A 21,843-nucleotide genomic window follows, 5' to 3' on the forward strand; every position below is an offset into this window, starting at 1 on the left:
AAATGAGAACCCAGATTGTTGGGGAAATATGCTGACTCTGTAAACTGTTTAGAGAATGCTGTAAAGCACTGTGGAGTATATAAGTCTAAGTGCTATTGCTACTGCCCCACCACTTTTCTTGTCAATTCTGACACTATCTGCAGATTGAGATAAACTTGACCTCTTATTTCGTTATCCAAAACACTGATTTATCTTGTAGCCCAAAGAGTCCAGTTTGGAACTTGTGACAATTGTAAAGAATATTCATATTTGCACTATGTCCCCATGTGGAACTTTCAGTTTTTATTATTTGTCTCCAATAACTGAAACCCTAAGGATCTATCTGAATGGTCATTAAGAGTTAATACTGACTTCATGACAACCAATCAATCATTAATTAATTATTATTTAATTATCTGGTTATTAAAATTCATTTTCAAACATGTATTTGCAGTGGGACTTGACACACCTCTGCTTATAATAGCACAAAGTACCTGTTCGTTGCATCTTCATCGTATATATCATCTTCATGTTATCTTTGAATTTGCCTTCACAAAAGTATGCTCCAATGCTTTCCCCAGACTTTTCCCTTTGCCATGTCACTTTTTTTGCTATCCCTCTCGTTTCATCCTCAGCCACCGCCAAGGGGTTTCGATTCTGGCTCATTAAGGCATCATAATCTCGCCCAATTTTAACAGAGTCCAGGGAACACCATCGAGATGCAATACAAATTAGTGATGTCTCTGAATCGGCCACAGTAGGGAGTGAGTTGATCAATATCAAATCAAATGCTGTCTCTGCATTGCCTGCAACAAAAGAAAAAAAAATCATTTGAAGGATCCATTTATTTTTACTTCTTTATGTTGGTCTTTTATCCTCCTCTTTCAAGTGGACCCATAAAAAGCAAAGTAGAATTGATGCTAAAGAGGTTCTCCCCATTCTGATGCCTCTATGCATCAGAGCCATGGGGGCACAGTGGTTAGAATGTAGTATTGCAGGCTAATTCTGCCCACTGTCAACAGTTTCACCAGCTCAAGATTGACTCAGACTTTCATCCATCTGAGGTCAGTAAAATGAGAACCCAGATTGTTGGGGAAATATGCTGACTCTGTAAACTGTTTAGAGAATGCTGTAAAGCACTGTGGAGTATATAAGTCTAAGTGCTATTGCTACTGCCCCACCACTTTTCTTGTCAATTCTGACACTATCTGCAGATTGAGATAAACTTGACCTCTTATTTCGTTATCCAAAACACTGATTTATCTTGTAGCCCAAAGAGTCCAGTTTGGAACTTGTGACAATTGTAAAGAATATTCATATTTGCACCTATGTCCCCATGTGGAACTTTCAGTTTTTATTATTTGTCTCCAATAACTGAAACCCTAAGGATCTATCTGAATGGTCATTAAGAGTTAATACTGACTTCATGACAACCAATCAATCATTAATTAATTATTAATTAATTATCTGGTTATTAAAATTCATTTTCAAACATGTATTTGCAGTGGGACTTGACACACCTCTGCTTATAATAGCACAAAGTACCTGTTCGTTGCATCTTCATCGTATATATCATCTTCATGTTATCTTTGAATTTGCCTTCACAAAAGTATGCTCCAATGCTTTCCCCAGACTTTTCCCTTTGCCATGTCACTTTTTTTGCTATCCCTCTCGTTTCATCCTCAGCCACCGCCAAGGGGTTTCGATTCTGGCTCATTAAGGCATCATAATCTCGCCCAATTTTAACAGAGTCCAGGGAACACCATCGAGATGCAATACAAATTAGTGATGTCTCTGAATCGGCCACAGTAGGGAGTGAGTTGATCAATATCAAATCAAATGCTGTCTCTGCATTGCCTGCAACAAAAGAAAAAAAAATCATTTGAAGGATCCATTTATTTTTACTTCTTTATGTTGGTCTTTTATCCTCCTCTTTCAAGTGGACCCATAAAAAGCAAAGTAGAATTGAGCTCGGTCAGGATTTAGATGGAGAGTCCTTAGAAGTTCCAGAACTTCTAAGGCTGCAAAAGGCCAATCTGCAAAGTTGAAAATGGAGAGCTACTTCTACTCTTTTGTCAAAAAAACCCTACATGCACAAGTCCATGAAATCATCAGAAGTCAAATTCAAGTTGAGCAAAAGTTTTAATAAAGGGGGGGAAAGTTCTGAGTAAAAGTGTTCCTCGTGGCTCAACTCACACAATTTGAATATGTTTTTATTTTCTTAATTTTATTCACCTCACATTAAACCAAAGCCTAGAAATAGCAGAGTCCTGCAACCAGACCTGCCCTGTTACTGATGCCAGTGCCATGATTAATGGCATCTACGTTTAACTCAGTGGATGGTGATGTCTCAAACAGGGGTCAGCAACCTGCAGCTCTGGAGCCGCATGTGGCTCTTTCACCCCTCTGCTGCAGCTCTCTGTCACTCAAAATATGTGTCACAACCATCAATGTGCGACACCCGCCAGCACACGATTTATTGAGCTTTTCAACCCCCGGTAGGCCAACCATGGATAAATCTAAGAAAAGAAAAGCTTCAAAAGAAAACATAAGGTTTACATATGCTAGTTTTGTGGCCGCTCAAGAAATAGTCAGGCACGCGAAGAGTTTTGTAGCTCCCGGTGTTTTCTTTTCTGTGGGAAACGGGTCCAAATTGCTCTTTGAGTGTTTAAGGTTGCAGACCCCTGGTCAATGGTGGGATTCAAATAATTTAACAAATGGTTCTCTGTCCTAATGATTACTTCCAACAACCAGTTCACCAAACTGCTCAGAAAGTTAACAACCGGTTCTCCCGAAGTAGTGCGAACTAGCTGAATCCCACCACTGCCTCTGGTCTAGAAGAAGGAAGACAGCAAAGCTGAAGGAATTACCGTTGCTTTGCTTATCATAAGTTGCTAGCATGTGCCTAGTTGAGGCAACACCAAATGGTAATATGTCTTAATAGATACAATAAAGCAAGATGGGGCAGCGGATTTTAAATCTAGAGTTTTCTGCCAATTCATTGGCAAAGAATACTTTAACTCAGCAGTGGAGAAAGGCTGTAGGAGGTATCAAATTAGCAAGGAGCTTCCTGAAATTGAATGAGCTTAGATATATAGAGCTTTGTGTTTTCTTTCTTTCTTTCGATAAACCATATTTTATTCCTACAATTCTTCTATTATCAGTGATGATTAACCAGTAATCATCATACTTAACAGAAACTGGAGTCATTAGACAAATGGCACAGGTTGATGACATGACATGGAGAAAGTTTTGCTTTTGCTTAATTTTGAAATAATTAATGAAGCAACATAGATGCAGTCTTTTAAAATATAACATTTTTGATTCCTAGTTTCAACAAGATTGGGGTTTACTACAGACATTTAGTCGTGGGCTCTCATCCAAGGGTGAAAGCAGGTTTTATATGTCAATATTTTGCCTTTAAAGCAGGGGTAAAATTCAGCAGGTTCTGAAAGGTTCTGGAGAACCGGTAGTGGAAATTTTGAGTAGTTTGGAGAACTGGCAAATACCACCTCTGGCTGGTTCCAAAGTGGGGTGGGAATGGAGATTTTGCAATATCCTTCCCCCAGGAGTGGAGAGGGAATGGGGATTTTGCAGTATCCTTCCCATGGAGTGGGGTAGAAATGGAGTTTTTGCAATATCCTTCCCCCAGGAGTGGGGAAGGAATGGGGATTTTGCAGTATCCTCCCCCTAGAGTGGGATGGAAATGGAGATTTTGCAGTATCCTTTCCCCTGCCACGCCCACCAAACCATGCCCACCAAGTCACACCACACCCGTCATGCCAACGCCCACAGAACTGGTAGTAAAAAAAAAATTGAATTTCACCACTGATTTTTAAAGCCTGAAGGGATTAAACAAATTTATAGTTGCTACCTCTACTGACCCAGAGGCAGTTAATCCCAACCAAAATAATCTGCATTGTCTAATAGAGGAGGAACATTTTCTGAGAAGAACAAGCCAGGCATTACTATAAACATTTTAGACAGAATTGTCCACTAAAAGAAAATCACATACAAATGCTCTGGCTTCAGTAACGACAGACATTATGGTGGTTGTTTTTTTAACACAAATGCCTTGGCGTGTCAGTTTCTAGTATATATTAATCATGGGTTGAATATTCAGAGCAAAGCACATTTGTAGAAATTTCTCACAAACATTGGCTTCTGCTAGTAGTTTCTATCTCCTTTATCTCTTTCTTCTCTCGGAGTTAACTAGAAATGGTGCCAAGAGACTTGCTTGGGAATTTAAGATTATTCCGATGCCTGGAATAATGCTGTGGAAAAAGATTTCCATTGTATCCATCTCCATTTGCCTCCTGCTTCCCTGGTGCTTTCCTTTTGCTAAATAATTTTTATTTTGCAGAGGACCTCATGAAAGTCATGATCCTTCAATACCTTATCAAAGAAGGAGACATGCATTCTCTGCATTATTTATTTATTTTATGACATCTTTATTCCACCTTTATTATTTTATAAGTAACTTCAGGCGGGTGAACGTGCCAAATATTCCTTCCTACCTTCTATCTTCCCCACACCAACAACCTTGTGTGGTGAATTGGGCTGAGAGAGAGTGACCGGCCCAAAGTCACTCAGCCGGCTTCACAGGTCTAATATCTTTACAAAAGGGAGAGTGATTCTAAATAAAAATAGGAGGAAAAAGATAACTCTGGTTGGTTAACTATTTATAGATCTGAGGTAAAGTTCCTCACGATTAGCAGCTTTATGCTGCTTTAATTTATACTGTGTTCATTTTCAGGGGATGGGAAAGAATACCCTCCTAGCATCTAAACCAAAAGAAATTTTTACAAAATCTGGATTTTTTTAAAAAAAACACGTTTATACCATATACAGCTAAGTCGCAAAACTACCTAAAATCTTTGTTGGGGACTATTTCCTGATTGCATCGATTCATCAACCATTTATGTTCTGCAGACCTGGATTACTGTACTCATCTCATTACATTTGCTTCTTATCCTTTCTTAAAATCCTGACATGATCCAGACAGCAATTCTAGTAAAACAGAAATGGATGCCTGCATACTTAGCGTTGCCTTTACTGATGATGCTCATTCTGCCTCAGGAATGAGGCTAGCAAGAGGTACAGGCCTTACAAATTTAGGGAAGTGATTGATAGTCCCCCCTTTTTGTTATTCCTCCTCCTTGTTGGTAGAAAAAGCACCTGCCAATCATATTCCTTAATATATGATGATACGGGGACAGGAAGTGGAGGTAGATACACAAGTAGTCCTCGACTTACAATCACAATTAATTAACAATTAACAATTAATCTATACATGAATACTTTAAGGCTCTGCGCATGCGTGGGGAATGGAGGCTCGCGGCTGAGTCGGGAGACAGCGAGGGACATTTTACCTTGAGAATGGAGGCTTCCTGAGACTCGCCGAGCCGCCTATACCCCCTGACCCGCTGGATTGTCACCCCAGCAGCCGTAGGAGGGGTTTCTGGACCCTCTCGGGTTAGCGGCTGCTGAGAACGGGCAGGGGGGGGCGATGCGGCGAGCGGCGAGCGGCCCTTCCGTTTGGCGCGCGGCCTGCTGCGAACGGCCTGCTGCAGGCGGTCTGTGGTCGGACGGCTGTTTTTCGGCCTGTTTTTCGGCCCGGGAAAACAGCGGCCCGTGAAAATAGCGGGCGGCTGTCTTCCGGCCTGTGGCCTGCTGGCGACCTGCTGCTTCCTGATTCGGACGTCTTGGACTGGCGTCCTTGGCACCGGACGGTTCCATCTTCCCAGCAGCCCGGATGTTTGGGCTGCTGAGGTTTGTGTCCGCGCGGAGGTGGTGGACACGAAGACCGGGCCTGTTGGGAGTCTGCAGATGGTGGCGGCCATGGCGCGGGCGGTTGAGGGCGACGGGTGGAAGGACACGGCCCCCGCCCGCGTTTGTCTATCGGCGCCTGGTCTGCTGAGTTTACATCTACGCCCACCCTCATCATCGGTGTCGGAAGTTTGGACGAGACCGCGGCATGGACATAAGGCCGCGGGGGGGGGTGAGCTTTGAGAACGGCGCCCCTCTCGATCCCATATACTATGCTCCTTGCTGGGTCATTGTTGCTTCGACGGGTTTTGAACTCCCCCCGCCTTGTTTGAAGAGGTGGGGGAGGGGATTCCACCCGGTTTTGTAAGAGCTGTCGGGGGTTTCCCTTTCCGGGAATTGACAGTGCCAGCGATGGTTGGGGACGATGGCGCCTCTCACCTTCTTGCCATATGGGTGTTGGCCTATTTTTGACTTTGACTTTCCATCGGACAAAGGGGCCTCCCATTGGTTGGACCAGCTATTCTTGCCTTGTCCATTCTGAGGAAATGTCTTTCTCTCGCTGTCTCTACTTTTCAACATGCGATACTCCGCACATGAACTCCTCTGCCTGCGAGGTGCCCCCGCCTCGCAGGAATGGCCCTCTGCACTACCAAGGGCCGGCCTCAATGACGGGTTTTGGGACCCACAGAGGTGGCATGCGTCGAGGAAGAGCCTTTGGGGATTTTTAAATAGGGAATTTTTAAAGGGGGGGAGGGCAAGGGCGGGTGATGGGGGAAACCCGTCGGGGAGGGTATGTCCAGTCCTAGCGCGCGCTCACGACATTATTTTAGCTGGTCCGAAGACAGGAGGGGAGGGGTTTGAACAGAGCAGAGAATATCATTCCATCTGTACGGTAAGTGGGAGGGGCAGATATGGCGGAGGCAGGGGGCCGTATCGTTCTTTGGGAGCACGTGGTCGATGTTTAAAGGCGATCACGTGCTCCGCCCCCAGTCCCTACTCGTTCCCGGATGGTCAAGATCCTCAGAGCTCGGGCCTCGGCTGATGCTCTGCAATGCCCGGTCCGTGGTTAATAAGGCCCCTGATTTGCGATCTGATTCAGGGGAGTCCGCGGACCTTATGGGCATTACAGAGACCTGGTTGGGCACAGAAGGGGTGTACCCTGGTAGAACTGTGCCCGCCGGGTTTCTGTGCATTCCATCAGCCGAGGCCCAGGGTAGGGGTGGCGGGGTGGCGGTTGTGATTAGAGAGAGTCTGGAGCCAAGGGAGTCCACTGTTCCTCAGATAGCTGGCTGTGAATCCTCCTTGTGAAGTGGGGCCATCGTAATCAGATGGGGTTGTTGATCACGTACCTGGCTCCTTGCTGCGTGACTACAGCCCTACCTGAGCTACTGGAGGTGCTTGCTGGCGTGGCGGTTGAGATCCCCAGACTTTTGGTCTTGGGAGATTTCAACTTGCCATCGGCCGGCTTGTCATCAACAGTGGTTCAGGAGTTCCAGGCCTCCATGACGGCCTTGGACCTGATTCAAGTAACTGATGGCCCTACACACATCGGGGGAGGCACGCTAGACTTGATTTTTATCTCTGGTCAGTGGGTTAATGATCTGGAATTAGGAGATATAGTGAAAGAACCATTGTCATGGTCGGATCATTTTCTCCTTCGCCTAGACTTTCGAACCGCTGCTCACCACCGCAGGGAGACGGAGCCGATGCGTTGGTTCCGTCCCAGGCGCCTGATGGACCCGGAGAGGTTTCTGACGGAGCTTGGGCCGTTTCCTGAGGATCTTACCCACGGCACGACTGAAGAACTAGTTGCGGCTTGGGATCGGGCCGCGGCTGGGGCTTTGGACCGTGTCGTGCCTTTGCGGCCTCTGACCCGGCGCAGACCTCAATTGGCTCCCTGGTCCCCGGGGGAGCGGAGAGAGATGAAACGCGGGAGAAGACGCCTAGAGAGTGTTTGGAGGTCCAGCAGGTCCGAGGCTGATCGGACACTAGTGAGGTCCTTTACCAGGACTTACCTAGTGGCAATGAGGGAGGCGAAACGCTCCTACGTTTCCACCCTCATTGCGTCGGCAGATAACCGCCCGGCCGCCCTGTTTCGGTGACCCGTTCCTCCTTCAACAAGAGGCGGGATGACCCCTGCAGGGTCGAGCCGAGGAGTTTAACGGTTATCTATACGATAAAATCGTTCAGCTTCGTGATGGTTTGGACCATGATTGCGATGATTCAGCTGAGGTGACAGAGACTCGCCTTGTTGAGGTTATTTGGGATGAGTTTGATTCTGTGGCTCCGAGGACGTGGACAGGTTGCTGGGGAGGTTGCATGCGACCACGTGTTTACTGGACCCGTGTCCTTCCTGGTTAGTACTGGCTGCTCAGGAAGTGACACGAGGCTGGTTCAGGGATTATAAATGCTTCTTTAGTTGAAGGGTTTTCCCGCCGCCTTGAAGGAGGCGGTGGTGAGACCTCTCCTGAAGAAGCCTTCCTGGACCCAGCTATTTTGGGAAATTATCGTCAGTCTCCAACCTTCGCTTTTAGCGAAGGTTGTAGAGAGTGTGGTTGCATGGCAGCTTCCCGGCACCTGGAGGAAGCTGTCTATCTAGACCTGCTCCAGTCCGGCTTCCGGCCCGGTTATAGCACGGAGACGGCTTTGGTCGCGTTGGTGGATGACCTCTGAGGGCCAGGGACAGGGCTGTTCCTTTGCCTTGGTCCTACTAGATCTTTGAGCAGCTTTTGATACCATCGACCATGGTATCCTGCTGCGCCGGTTGGAGGGATTGGGAGTGGGAGGCACCGTTTATCGGTGGTTCTCCTCCTATCTCTCTGACCGGTCGCAGTCCGTGTTGACAGGGGGGCAGGGGGCGCCCTCGGGGGGCCTCACCTGGGGGGTACCCCAGGGTCGATTCTCTCGCCTACCCTGTTCAACATCTACATGAAGCCGCTGGGTGAGGTCATCAGTGGGTTCGGGGTGAGTTATCATCTGTACGCTGATGACACTCAGCTGTACTTTTCACCCGGACCACCCCAACGAAGCGGTCGAAGTGCTGTCCCGGTGCCTGGAAGCCGTACGGGTCTGGATGGGGAGAAACAGACTCAAGCTCAATCCCTCCAAGACGGAGTGGCTGTGGATTCCGGCACCCCGGTACAGTCAGCTGCATCCGCAGCTGACTGTTGAAGCAGTTAGTGGCCCCAAAGGAGGTGGTTCGCAACTTGGGCGTCCTCCTGGATGGCGGCTGTCCTTGAGGAACATCTGGCAGCCGTCACCAGGAGGGCTTTTTACCAAGTTCGCTTGGTTCGCCAGTTGCGTCCCTTCCTTGACCGGGATGCCTTATGCACGGTCACTCACGCTCTGGTTACGTCTCGGCTGGATTATTGCAATGCTCTCTACATGGGGCTGCCCTTGAGGTGCACCCGGAGGCTGCAGTTAGTCCAGAATGCAGCTGCGCGAGTGGTAATGGGAGCCGCTCGAGGCTCCCACGTAACACCTCTGCTCCGTAGTTTGCACTGGCTTCCTGTGGTCTTTCGGGTGCGCTTCAAGATCCTGGTTACCACCTTTAAAGCGCTCCATGGCTTAGGACCCGGGTACTTACGAGACCGCCTGCTGTTACCGTATGCCTCCCATCGACCCGTACGCTCTCAGAGAGGGCCTTCTCAGGGTGCCGTCCGCCAAACAATGTCGGCTGGCGGCTCCCAGGGGTAGGGCCTTCTCTGTGGGAGCACCGACGCTCTGGAACGAACTCCCCCCTGGCTTACGTCAAGTTCCTGATCTTCGGGCCTTCCGTCGTGAGCTAAAAACATACTTATTTATTCAAGCAGGACTGGCATAAATAGTGATTTTAAATTGGGGTTTTAGAGATTTTAAACATTTGTAAATTTTTTAATTTTTAAATTATCGGCCATTTATTAATAGTTTCTTTTAATTTCTTTTAATTGTATATACTCTGTATTTTATTTCGGCTGTACACCGCCCTGAGTCCTTCGGGAGAAGGGCGGTATAAAAATCTAATAAAACTAAAACTAAACTAAACAATTAACCCCAAGGATTTCTTGTTAATGTCTCACTTTCTTTGCTAAGTGAGACATTTGTTAAGTGAGTTTTGCCCTATTTTACAACCTTTCTTGCCTCAGTTGTTAAGTGAATCACTGCAGCTGATAAGTTAGTGACCCGGTTGTTAAGCGAATCTGGCTTCCACATTGACTTTGCTTGTCAGAAGATCGCAAAAGGGGAACACATGACCTTGGAACACAGCAACAGTCATAAATACAAACCAGCATTTGAATTCCGATCACGTGATTGTGGGAATGCTGCAAAGGTCATAACTGTGAAAAACGGTCATGTCACTTTTTTCAGTGCTGTTGTAACTTTGAATGGTCATTAAATGAACTGTTGTAAATCGAGGATTATTTCTACTGAAAGTGACTGGTTTAGCCTCCTTCAAGCAGCTAACTAATAGACTGCAGGTACAGAAATGCTCTATGCCTCGTACTTGTCAATTGATGTCAACTTTACGTGATTGATGAGATAGGAAACACGACCAGATGAGCTAATTCTACTTTATTGTAAGTTTATATTAACGAAATCTTGCAAGTCTAAAAGTAAAGGTAGTCTTTGACTTACAACCTACGCTTAGGGACTGTTTGAAATTACAGCTGACCTCCCAAAAAGCTATTTATGACATAGTTTCGAAGATCCAGTTTCCCTTTCCCGAGACCATTTCGGGTGCTCAACAATCAGCCCGCATTTCCGACGGTTTATAGCACTCTGTAGTCACAGGACTGCCATTTACAATGTTTTTTTCTGAAAACTAGAGCTTAATTCCAATTTCTGGCAAAACCCGCCCCTTAGTGAACAATAGGCTCACTTTGTTTAGCGACTGCCACAAAAACGGTCATAAAATTGTATCAGGTCACATGGTGACTTGCTTTATGACTGTCACAACTTAAGTGGGGTTCAATTATGGTCACAACTTGAGGATTACCTGTACTGCTTTCCCACATCCCCTTTCCAGCCCCCAAAACTAGAGTCCCTTCTAAGCTGCTGGCCCTGCCCACATTCCTGCTGTGGGCTAAGCTGTCTTTCATCTGCCCATTCAGTTCCCTTGGCTGTGACTCATTCTCCTGCTCCCAAGGTCAGATTACATACCATTGCAGTTGGGCTATTCTGAAATAAAACTAAGGGAGCAGATCATAGACTAGTGATGTGGAGAGAATCAAGAGTGAGTAACAGGGAACAAGCAAGCTCCCTCCAGGACTTCGTCAACTTCCGGACCTCCGAACCTTTCGTCGCGAGCTCAAAACACACCTATTTATTTGCGCGGGGCTGGGTTAGTTTTTTAAATTTATTGGTTTTAATGGGGTTTTTAGTATTTATATTGTTTTAATAATTTGGCTATTGAATAAGTTTTTTATGTGTTATTTTAAATTGTATTTATATGTTTGCTTTTAATTACCTGTGAACCGCCCTGAGTCCCTAGGGAGATAGGGCGGTATATAAATCTGAACAATAAATAAATAAATAAATAAAAGCTCCATCTTTAATGAGTACCACAATGATGGTTGTGCTGGCAGCAGGAGACGATGGCTGATGACACCTTGAAGTCTTTGAGTCAGCAAAGTAGCATTGGGAGTAGGCAAAACAATGCACCTTTCAAAGTAATGACCACAGATATGGCCACACAAAACCCCTTGTCAGCAGAAGTACAACAATTCAAAGTGGGGAAGATCACTTGCAACCATCTAAAGTGGCCAAGAGGAAATGGGCAGATCCCAGCTTCTGAGCAGAACGCCAAGCTCATCAACAATGAAGTATCCAAGATCACATCCATGGAAAAAAATAGTCAGGAAGACAGGGGGAAAAATATCCTACTTTGAAACTAGAACAGCTAAGGAAACTTTAGACCAGGGGTCCCCAGACTTGGCAGCTTTAAGGCTTGTGAACTTCAACTCCCAGAATTCTCCAGCCAGCAGGGAGTTGAAGTCCACAAGTCTTAAAGCTGCCAAGTTTGAAGACCTCTGCTTTAGACTATCTCGGGTGTGGGCTGGAGTTATGAAGAAGGCAGAGACATGTCATATGAAAATAATTATTGGGGCATGTTAACGGAGATGTGAAGATGAGCTCATAGTTTTTCAGATAAAATTTTTCTTAGTGCAAGGGGTATGTAGCGAAACAAGTCCAATAGATTAATTTGTCTTCATCAGATGGCTGCTGAAGATGAAGACACAAAGCCAGAGCAAAATGCAAGATATTTGCTGCTCTGTGAGCTGAAGAACAAAACAGCACATCATCCGTTCCCAGAACAATAACTTACTGGACTGGCAACTAATTTCAACGTTGAGGATGAGAAAAAGAAAACACCTTTCAGTTTTCTTCTTGCTCAAAGAAGATTTACTGAAAGCAATAATTTAAAATGGACTGGGAAATTTAGCTATTACGTTGACTTTTGGAAAATGCAGGATAGTTCTAGAACTGCCAGATACACTTTTCCAAAATGTCCACATACAGAAGTTAATATCTATAGATTGCTACAGAATCTTCCACCCCAATTAAATACTTAAGGGATACCACAGAGGTTGTAGGACATGGATAGTTTTGCCTTTCAGTCAGGGTGAAATCCAGCAGATTCTGACAGGTTCTGGAGAACTGGTAGTGAAAATTTTGAGTAGTTTGGAGAACCAGCAAATACCACCTCTGGCTGGCCCCAGAGTGGGGTGGGAATGGAGACTTTGCAGTATCCTTCCCCTGCCACACCCACCAAGCTACGCCCACCAAGCCACATCACGCCCACCAAGCCACGTCCACAGAACTGGTAGTAAAAAAAATTGGATTTCACCACTGCTTTCAGTACCTGACTGTTGCCTACCAACTTAGGGCTACCAGTACAAATCCAGACAAGCAGCAGATGGTAGCAAAAAGCGTTGAAGCTAAATCAGGATTTATATATATTTTTTCTACTGTATCTGCATCTGAACAGCAACAAACCTTGCTCAGCAATGATCTCTTAAAAATGGTGGGATTTGTTGGTATCCGCCCTAGTATATACAGCAAAAACCTGTGGTGGCATTTTCTTTGCCCAATTAAATCACCATTTTTATGCCAGGGAACAATCCATGAGGGAAGCAATTGCAAAGACACATGTGAGCAGGAAACAGAATTCTCAGAAAATTTAGCACAATTGGACATCAGCTTAACAAAAGTCAGGATAATCTCTAGAAGGATATGTCACAGCAGGTATCAGTTTGTAAATGCCATTAGAGGTAAACCTTCCTTCCTTCCTTCCTTCCTTCCTCCCCTTTCCCTTCCCTTCTCTTTCCCTCCCCTTCCCTCCCCTTTCCACAAGATCAATACACTTGTATGTATCTGATGAAGTGATGATTGTGACTCAAAAAATTGTATGCATTTTTTAAAATGCTACAAGATGTTTTTTTGCTTTGCTTTGCTTTGCTTTGCTTTGCTTTGCTTTGCTTTGCTTTGCTTTGCTTTGCTTTGCTTTGCTTTGCTTTGCTTTGCTTTGCTTTGCTTTGCTTTGCTTTGCTTTGCTTTGCTTTGCTTTGCTTTGCTTTGCTTTGCTTTGCTTTGCTTTGCTTTGCTTTGCTTTGCTTCTAAAGACTAGCACAGCAACCTCTCTCTCAGTTCAGGAGCTTGCTTTTGGGAGTATATTTATTTCTGACTTGCCCCAGTTAATTGAAAACTGCAGCCAAAGGTGGTTTACTTTTCTTTCAGATTAGACAGAAAGGTTCCGTTGTCGTTGTGCAGCTCTTATGAACAGTCTGATTTCCTAGTGGAATTATTCTTGCTTCCCATCATTCCATCTCTTGGTACCCAATTTCAGGTCAGCCATAACCCTGCAAGATTCAGCAGTCCATCCTCATTTAAAAGACCAAGGCTGCTCTTTGGGGGGGAAAAAAAAGGATTGCTGGTTTGAAAGAGGAGTCAAAGAAGCCATCTATGTCAAAATTGAACAACCCTCTCTCAACAGAGGGGAAGGGATATGACATCATCTATCTCCAGTTTACAACACAATCTTTTCAACAGTTCTAAGAAGGTTCTATACCAGGGGTGTCCAAACTTGGTCCCTTTAAGACTTGTGGACTTCAACTCCCAGAGTTCCTCAGCCAGCTTTGCTGGCTGAGGGACTCTGGGAGTTGAAGTCCACAAGTCTTAAAGGGACCAAGTTTGGACACCCCTGTTCTATACCCATTTGTACCACTCAGGTGACCCTGATGATACAGATAAACCTCCATGTGGCCTCAGCTACTCCCTAAAAGGCTGCAAATGACCAGCTGCCTTCAAGGAATATAAATCCTTCCATTCTCCACCATCCAGTCAGAGCTGAAAAAGCTTCTTTTTGAAGTGAAATGATGAGAAGTGAAATGTCTTCAAAGAAAACCCAGAAAGTCCAGTTGCCCCTTGAAAAAGCACTTTTGGGAAGATCAGCCCAAGTTTCTTTGATAAAATGATAGGTGGGCTTTAAGAAATGAAAGGTGGAGAATCTGTGTTCTAAACCAGGGGTCTCCAACCTTGGTCCCTTTAAGACTTGTGGACTTCAACTCCCAGAGTTCCTCAGCCAGCTTTGCTGGCTGAGGGACTCTGGGAGTTGAAGTCCACAAGTCTTAAAGGGACCAAGTTTGGACACCCCTGTTCTATACCCATTTGTACCACTCAGGTGACCCTGATGATACAGATAAACCTCCATGTGGCCTCAGCTACTCCCTAAAAGGCTGCAAATGACCAGCTGCCTTCAAGGAATATAAATCCTTCCATTCTCCATCATCCAGTCAGAGCTGAAAAAGCTTCTTTTTGAAGTGAAATGATGAGAAGTGAAATGTCTTCAAAGAAAACCCAGAAAGTCCAGTTGCCCCTTGAAAAAGCACTTTTGGGAAGATCAGCCCAAGTTTCTTTGATAAAATGATAGGTGGGCTTTAAGAAATGAAAGGTGGAGAATCTGTGTTCTAAACCAGGGGTCTCCAACCTTGGTCCCTTTAAGACTTGTGGACTTCAACTCCCAGAGTTCCTCAGCCAGCTTTGCTGGCTGAGGGACTCTGGGAGTTGAAGTCCACAAGTCTTAAAGGGACCAAGGTTGGAGACCCCTGTTCTAAACCAGTAGTATGAGAAGAGGAAGTCTCCAGAATCTCTGGTTACGGGTAAAAATTGCTGCAGTTGTGGGATTGTTGTTGATCTGAAACTGGGTCCTGAGAGATGAAATGAATCTGCAAATAACAAAGGCAATTCTACCTAGGTTTCAAACTGCTTTGTGAGAAATAGGGAGATGAAAACAATGGTTTGTTGGAAATAAAGCTTTTATAAGCCATGGTGGCGCAGTGGTTAGAATGCAGTACTGCAGGCTATTTCTGCTGACTGCTGGCTGACTGCAATTTGGGAGTTCAAATCTCTCCAGGCTGAAGGTTGACTCAGCCTTCCATCCTTCCGAGGTGGGTAAAATGAGGACCCAAATTGTTGGGGGCAATTTGCTGACTCTGTAAATCACTTAGAATGGGCTGTAAAAGCACTGTGAAGCAGTACCATTTGACGGCCGTCTCCAGGAGAGCTTTTTACCAGGTTCGCCTGGTTCGCCAGTTGCGCCCCTTTCTAGACCGGGATGCCCTATGCACGGTCACTCACGCCCTCGTGACGTCTCGTCTGGATTACTGCAATGCTCTCTACATGGGGCTCCCCTTGAGGGGCACCCGGAGGCTTCAGTTAGTTCAGAATGCGGCTGCGCGGGTGATAGAGGGAGCCCCTCGTGGCTCCCGTGTGACACCTCTCCTGCGCAGACTGCACTGGCTACCTGTGGCCTTCCGGGTGCGCTTCAAGGTTTTGGTAACCATCTTCAAAGTGCTCCATGGCATAGGGCCGGGCTACTTACGGGATCGCCTGCTGCTACCGAATACCTCTCACCGACCTGTGCGCTCTCACAGAGAGGGACTCCTCAGGGTGCCGTCGGCTAGGCAGTGCCGTTTGGCGACACCCAGGGGAAGGGCCTTCTCTGTGGGGGCTCCCACCCTCTGGAACGAACTCCCCCCAGGACTTCGTCAACTTCCGGACCTCCGAACCTTCCGCCGCGAGCTTAAAACACATCTATTTATTTGCGCAGGACTGGATTAGATTTTAAATTTATATTGGTTTTAATGGGTTATTTATATATTGCTTTTAAAATTTGGCCATGTAGAATAAGTTTTTTTAAGTCTTATTTTATTTTGTATTTATATGTATCTTTTTTATCTGCCTGTGAACCGCCCTGAGTCCCTAGGGAGATAGGGCAGTATATAAATGTGATAAATAAATAAATAAAAATAAATAAATAAATAGTATATAAGTCTAAGTGCTATTGCTACTGCTATTATTTATCAAGTTATTATTATTATTTACTCTCATTATCTTGAGATCAGGACAAATGATAGTTCTCTCATTGAAAACCCATGGATTTCTGCTGTCTTAATTTAAGCTTTAGAATGTAAGTATAGCAGTTGTCATGGGAATCATCATCATAATTACTTACAGGCCCTATTCAAAGTCATAGATTTGGTCTTATAAAGCTCTACATGGCTTGATAGTTGGACCATTTCTCCTTCCCAGACTCAACTGATTCTGCAAATTTCATCTCAAACATAGCTCATTATAGAATTCTTTATTGGCCAAGTGTGATTGGACACACAAGGAATTTGTCTTGGTGCATACACTCTCAGTGTGCATAAAAGAAAAGATACATTCGTTAAAAATCATAAGGTACAACACTTAATGATAGTCATAGGGAACAAATAAGCAATCAAATCATATTAAGAAACAGTTAATATAAATCCTAAGGATACCAGCAACAAGCTTATAGTCATACAGTCATAAGTGGGAGGAGATGGGTGATAGGAATGATGAGATTAATAGTAATGCAGACTTAGTAACTAGTTTGACAGTGTTGAGGGAATTATTTGTTTAGCATTTGGGGAAAAACTGTTCTTGTGTCTAGTTGTTCTGGTGTGCAGTGCTCTATAGCGTTTTGAGGGTAGGAGTTGAAACTGTTTATGTCCAGGATGCGAGGGCTCTGTAAATATTTTCACAGCCCTCTTTTTGACTCATACAATGTACAGGTCCTCAATGAAAGGCAGATTGGTGGTAACTGTTTTTTCTGCAGTTCTAATTATCCTCTGAAGTCTGTGTCTTTCTTGTTGGGTTGCCGAACCAAACCAGACAGTTATAGAGGTGCAGATGACAGACTCAGTAATTCCTCTGTAGAACTGGATCAGCAGCTCCTTGGGCAGTTTGAGCTTCCTGAGTTGGCGCAGAAAGAACATTCTTTGTTGTGCTTTTTTGATGATGTTTTTGATGTTAGGTGTCCATTTTAGGTCTTGAGATATTGTAGAACCTAGAAATGTGAAGGTCTCTACTGTTGATACTGTATTGCCTAGTGTTGTAAGAGGTGGTAGTATGGGAGGGTTTCTCCTAAAGTCCACCACCATTTCTACGGTTTTGAGTATGTTCAGTTCCAGATTGTACTGGTCACACCACAAGGCTAGTTTATTTTATTTATTTATTTATTTATTTATTTATTTATTTATTTATTTATTTATTTATTTATTTATTTTATTTTGTCACAACAATAACAACAATAACAACCTCCTGTCTGTATGCGGATTCATCATTGTCTCGAATGAGACCGATCGCTGTTGTGTCATCTGCAAACTTTAGTAGTTTAACTACTGAACTTGTGAACCACTTAACTACAGTTGCTGAGGCTTAGGAGACCACACCTGGTTCACTTTTTGTAAAACTGTACAAAATATACAGCAATCTGCTGTATTTGTTTTGATCAGTTGGGTTGTAATTTTTGCTATGTGTTGTCAATGGCTCCATTGTTGTTGTATTGCAAGCCCCCTTAGTCTTTGAAAGCAGGGTGGGTATAAAAAATTAGAAACAATTACTAAATTCACGGTGCTGCATAGATTCAAAGCTACTATAGTACTGCTGACTGGAGAACAGGCTTACTTACGTTTGCTTTGCTTACTGACTGTTACATTAACTGACACTTTTATTCCAAATTTAATGGCACTTTTTTTTTTTTTTGGTAGTGTACACTACGATAGAAAGGACAAAATATTTCTTTCTGTGTCCCCTTGGCATTAGTCTTTTGGGGAGGTGGGGTAGCTGGCAGTGAACACGGCCCCATAGGTCACACGAGGAAAAAGGAGGCGAGAAACATTTAATGCTTTTGGCAGTAAAACCCAGAGGCCTGTTCTCCACCTTGGGTGGAGTAATTTTTGCCCTCCTAAGCAGCAACACCCACAACAAACCTCACCCCTTTCCTTCCCCCTCCCACCCCGCTTGGGGCGAGGCTAAGCCACTTTTTAAAGCCTGCCAATGGGCAATCACTCTTAATACCTTCCCCGTTAGGGGAATGTCAATACTGCTTTCCTGGACTCCGCCTGTTGTATCTAGAGGAAGGCGTGTTCGCATTGTCTTCCCCGCTTGCCCCAGGAAACATGATATCACACTTGAACAAAAGCGGGAAAGCTGTCAGATCTATTGAGATGGGTGTGACCCCAATACACACCTAAAGCAGGCAAAGTCAGGGAGTCAGCAGCTCTTTAGTATACGAGGATAAATATGCATCAACTACACTCGCCAAGAGGATTTTAGTCCTGCCGAATTAGTATCTGGGACAGCGGTTACCGTTAGGAATACAATACTCCTCACTTTACAATACTTCATTTAGTGGCTGTTTAAAACAGCACTGAAAAAAAAAGTGACTTCTGACTGTTTTTCACACTTCACACTTGCAGCATCTGCACAGTCGTGTGTTCAAAATTCAGATGCTTGGCAACTGGTTCTCATTTATGACGGTTGCCATGTCCCTGGGTCGTGCGATTCCCCTTTTGCGACTTTCTCATAAGCAAAGCCAATGCGGAAGCCAGATCCACTTAACAGCCATGTTACTAACTTAATAACCGCAGGGATTCACTTAACGACGGTGGTAAGAAAGGCAGTAAAATGGGACAAAACTCACTTAACAAATGTCTCGCTTAGCAACATAAATTTTGGGCTCAATTGTGGTTGTAAATCCATAATATCTACCTGGAAGACAAGTGGATAATGGACCAGCAAGGACAGGATTTTTTTCCCCCCCCATTTAATAAAGTAGTAAACGATGAATGTTCAACGTGGAAAAATTATTTTTACATGCATTCATCCTTCTTTTAAAGAAATCAGAATGATATGGTAGTATGCATCCTTCCCCCACCCTAATTTTGGAAAATAAAGTAAGTTGAGGATAAAAAATAATTTGTTCAAAATCATACAATTTTCAAAGGACTTAAATCCATCTCTCTCTCTCTCTCTCTCTCTCTCTCTCTCTCCTTCCCTTCTTCCCTCCCTCCCTCTCTCTCTCTCTCTCTCTAAAATCCAGCATTTGCATTCTAATTTTTGCACTCTTAATTTTTATACAAATTTGTATACAAACTTCTCTCTGTTTATGGAACATACAGTAAATAATGAATGCTATTTTCTGCTTATTGACGGCAAGCCCTCCTTAAAAACATTCAGTTGGGATTTTATAATTAAAACCAACAAAGAAATCTATAGTCTCTATTTTTTTTTATCAATGTAGATTAACAACTGACCAGGAATTGTTTTACCGGCTTTTCCTTCCCCTCTGCTAAACCATCTGCTACAATTTAAAGTGAAAATGCTGCACTGATAAGCCTACAGATATTCGTGGAATTACAGTAGTTAATTTTGTCTCATGCTGATAGTGGCACACACATTTTTTAAAAAACTTAATATTGGAATATAAAGGGAATCAATATTCGTTGTCCGAATGACTGAATCATGTTTTAATTTCACCAGATATAGATCGTTTAGTACTTTATTTAATTTATGTTCCACCATTCTTCAGAGGCTCCTAAAAGATAAAGAATTTCCAGAGTGAATGAACTTAATTATTCACCTTAATAACCTTTAACACTTTTTACTCTTTCTTTCTAAGAATTTTTGGACCGAAACATAAAAGAAATAGAGGTGCTTTTTTAAAAAAATAGACTGATGAGTGTAAATAGTAATGAAATATTATACATAAGATTTTGTGATACTTTGGACAAAATGTTTTCTGCTTTTTTTTTTTTTTTACATTTCATCCTTACAAACACCTTCAAAACTAGGTCTGTATTATTCTAATAATATAAATGGAAGTGTAATGAGGAAACTGTGCAAAGACCTGAAAAATTTGAATCCATGTCACCTGCATAGTAGATGTTCCATATTTATTTGTTTAACTATGTGCTTTTTTTCCTTCTATTCCTACCATTTTTTTTTGTTGCAACATTACTTTTTTTGAGGAAAATAAAAGCAGGCTGGCCAGAGATAAGCTATTGAATGAACGATACTTGGGATATAGTCATTAATTAACAGCAGGAGAAGAAGGAAAATAACCCTTTTTAAAAACATGTGAACATCACAATTAAAATGGGAAATGATTATAAGTTGAGTTTAATATGTTAGCATGAATTCTAATTCTAAGAAATGTTATACGGCTGCTGGTCAACATGTAAACAAAGGAAGCTAATTTTGTCATCAATGCATATTTGTGCAAGACTTGGTTTCCACAGAACTAAAGTACTGATATCGTAATCAAAAGAGAGACTGCATCAAACCACTAATAGCACAACTATTTAAATTGTGCCCAGAAACAAAGTGCAAACATTCCACTTATTTGTCCGACAATTATTTGGTAGAGCAAAATTTACTGAAAAGTAAACCTAAACATTTGACTTGTAAACATTTGTCCCCCACAATCTTCTTTTAAATTACTTACAAACATCCCAATGATCAAAAGATGGCTAACCAAAAATATGCTTTTTATCGCCACGTATCAAGTTAAATGAATAGACAATTAGAGAACAACTTTATTGCAAGGCTTTTGAGATCCTCACTATGAAGTTGCAAAGAACTAAAAAAAACAACAACAAAAAACCACCACTCCTACCTGAAAGCATAAGGCTGAATCCACAGAAAAGAAGAAGTGCTAAAAATGTCCACGCTTTTCCAAGTATATCCATCCAGTTTATACTTTAGTTCATGAAATACCAGAGGTACTTTCAGTGGGATAAACCTCAATCTTCACTCTTTCTTCGCATCGCACAGCAAACTTGCTTACCAGGGAGCGACAGATTCACTGAAATACTGGGGTGGACTAGAGCAAGCTCTTAGCTGTCTCAGCAATGGGAGTTTTAAGTTCCTTTTTCCTGTTTCCTCTTGTAGATTAGGATGGGGAAAGCAGGATCTTAAAGTCATTCTTCATCAGCAGGATTTGTGAGATTGTCTGAGCTGCGTCTATTACATCTAAAAACTTTGCTTCTGCTGTAGGGAGGGGAGGGGGAACGGGTCGTAAGCTCTCCCTCCCCAGGTCATGGCCAGTGCTGTCAGAAACAATAGAACATCCTCCAGGACGGAGAATTATGAAAATAACAAACCCCTCCACCTAGACATGGTATGTGAAAATGTGCTACTCCACCTCTTCTTCCATCTCACCATCTGCTAATTATTCCCAGGGTTCCTGTTTGGAATCAAAAGTTTTTGAATTCTTGATTTACCTGTAAGTACATAGCTAGTCCTTGAATTTTCAAGAAACACCCTCCCCCCCCCATTCTACACCATCCTTCATCAGGGATGGAATTACCCAGGTCCTCATTCGTGGCCAAATTCTGTTCAAGGTGAGAATCAGTGGTGGGTTGCCCCCAGTTGGGACCGGTTCTATAGAACCGGTCTATAGAACTGGTAGTAAAACCGGCGGGAGGCTCCGCACACCAACCCAGATGTCATCATAGGCGATCTGTGATCCCATTGCGAACCGGTAGTAAAGATAAGTAGAACCCACCCCTGGTGAGAATCTATAGTTCTCAACAGTTTCACCCATCTCCTTGCATCCCTAGGGTTAGAGATGCAAGCAGTTCAATGGTTTTCCACCAAACTGAAAGAAGAGATTCCTCATAACTTGCTACGCCTTATTTTTTAAAGTACAACGCAACTGTTTACAACATCAACACCAAACACTTTGTATCGTGGCATAGTACAGGGTGAGAGCTCCGTCCAAGATTGGTATGCTGCACTAAACCATGT

General features: G+C 43.6%; 2 protein-coding genes across 3 annotated transcripts in view; both read right to left on the reverse strand.

Annotated features, from left to right (window-relative positions):
* TEK (TEK receptor tyrosine kinase) overlaps window positions 1-785 on the reverse strand; it is a 59,587-nt gene extending 58,802 nt beyond the window's left edge. For both annotated transcript variants that reach the window (XM_058170610.1, XM_058170609.1), the window contains exon 1: window positions 474-785. In XM_058170610.1, coding sequence (XP_058026593.1) covers window positions 474-645 — 172 coding nt within the window. In that variant the 5' untranslated portion in view covers window positions 646-785. The remainder of the gene's footprint in view (window positions 1-473) is intronic.
* Window positions 764-21,139, reverse strand: LOC131190687 (angiopoietin-1 receptor-like). The gene is made up of 3 exons (XM_058168045.1): window positions 20,711-21,139; window positions 1,500-1,836; window positions 764-785 (listed from the first exon to the last, which is right to left on the reverse strand). Exons 1-3 carry the CDS (start codon window positions 20,781-20,783, stop codon window positions 764-766), a joined length of 432 nt encoding a protein of 143 aa, XP_058024028.1. The 5' UTR covers window positions 20,784-21,139.
* Between the last annotated feature and the right edge of the window lie 704 nt (window positions 21,140-21,843).

This window comes from Ahaetulla prasina, chromosome 2, assembly GCF_028640845.1.
Source record: "Ahaetulla prasina isolate Xishuangbanna chromosome 2, ASM2864084v1, whole genome shotgun sequence".
In the NCBI taxonomy this organism is placed as follows: domain Eukaryota; kingdom Metazoa; phylum Chordata; class Lepidosauria; order Squamata; family Colubridae; genus Ahaetulla; species Ahaetulla prasina.

Coding starts and splice junctions, on each gene's coding strand:
- LOC131190687 (XM_058168045.1), bottom strand. CDS start 20,783: ATGGATATACTTGGAAAAGCGTGGACATTTTTAGCACTTCTTCTTTTC. Junction 1,837..20,710: donor ATTCAGCCTTATGCTTTCAG/GTAGGAGTGGTG, acceptor CTTTTGTTGCAG/GCAATGCAGAGACAGCATTT. Junction 786..1,499: donor TTGTGCTATTATAAGCAGAG/GTGTGTCAAGTC, acceptor CTTTTGTTGCAG/GCAATGCAGAGACAGCATTT.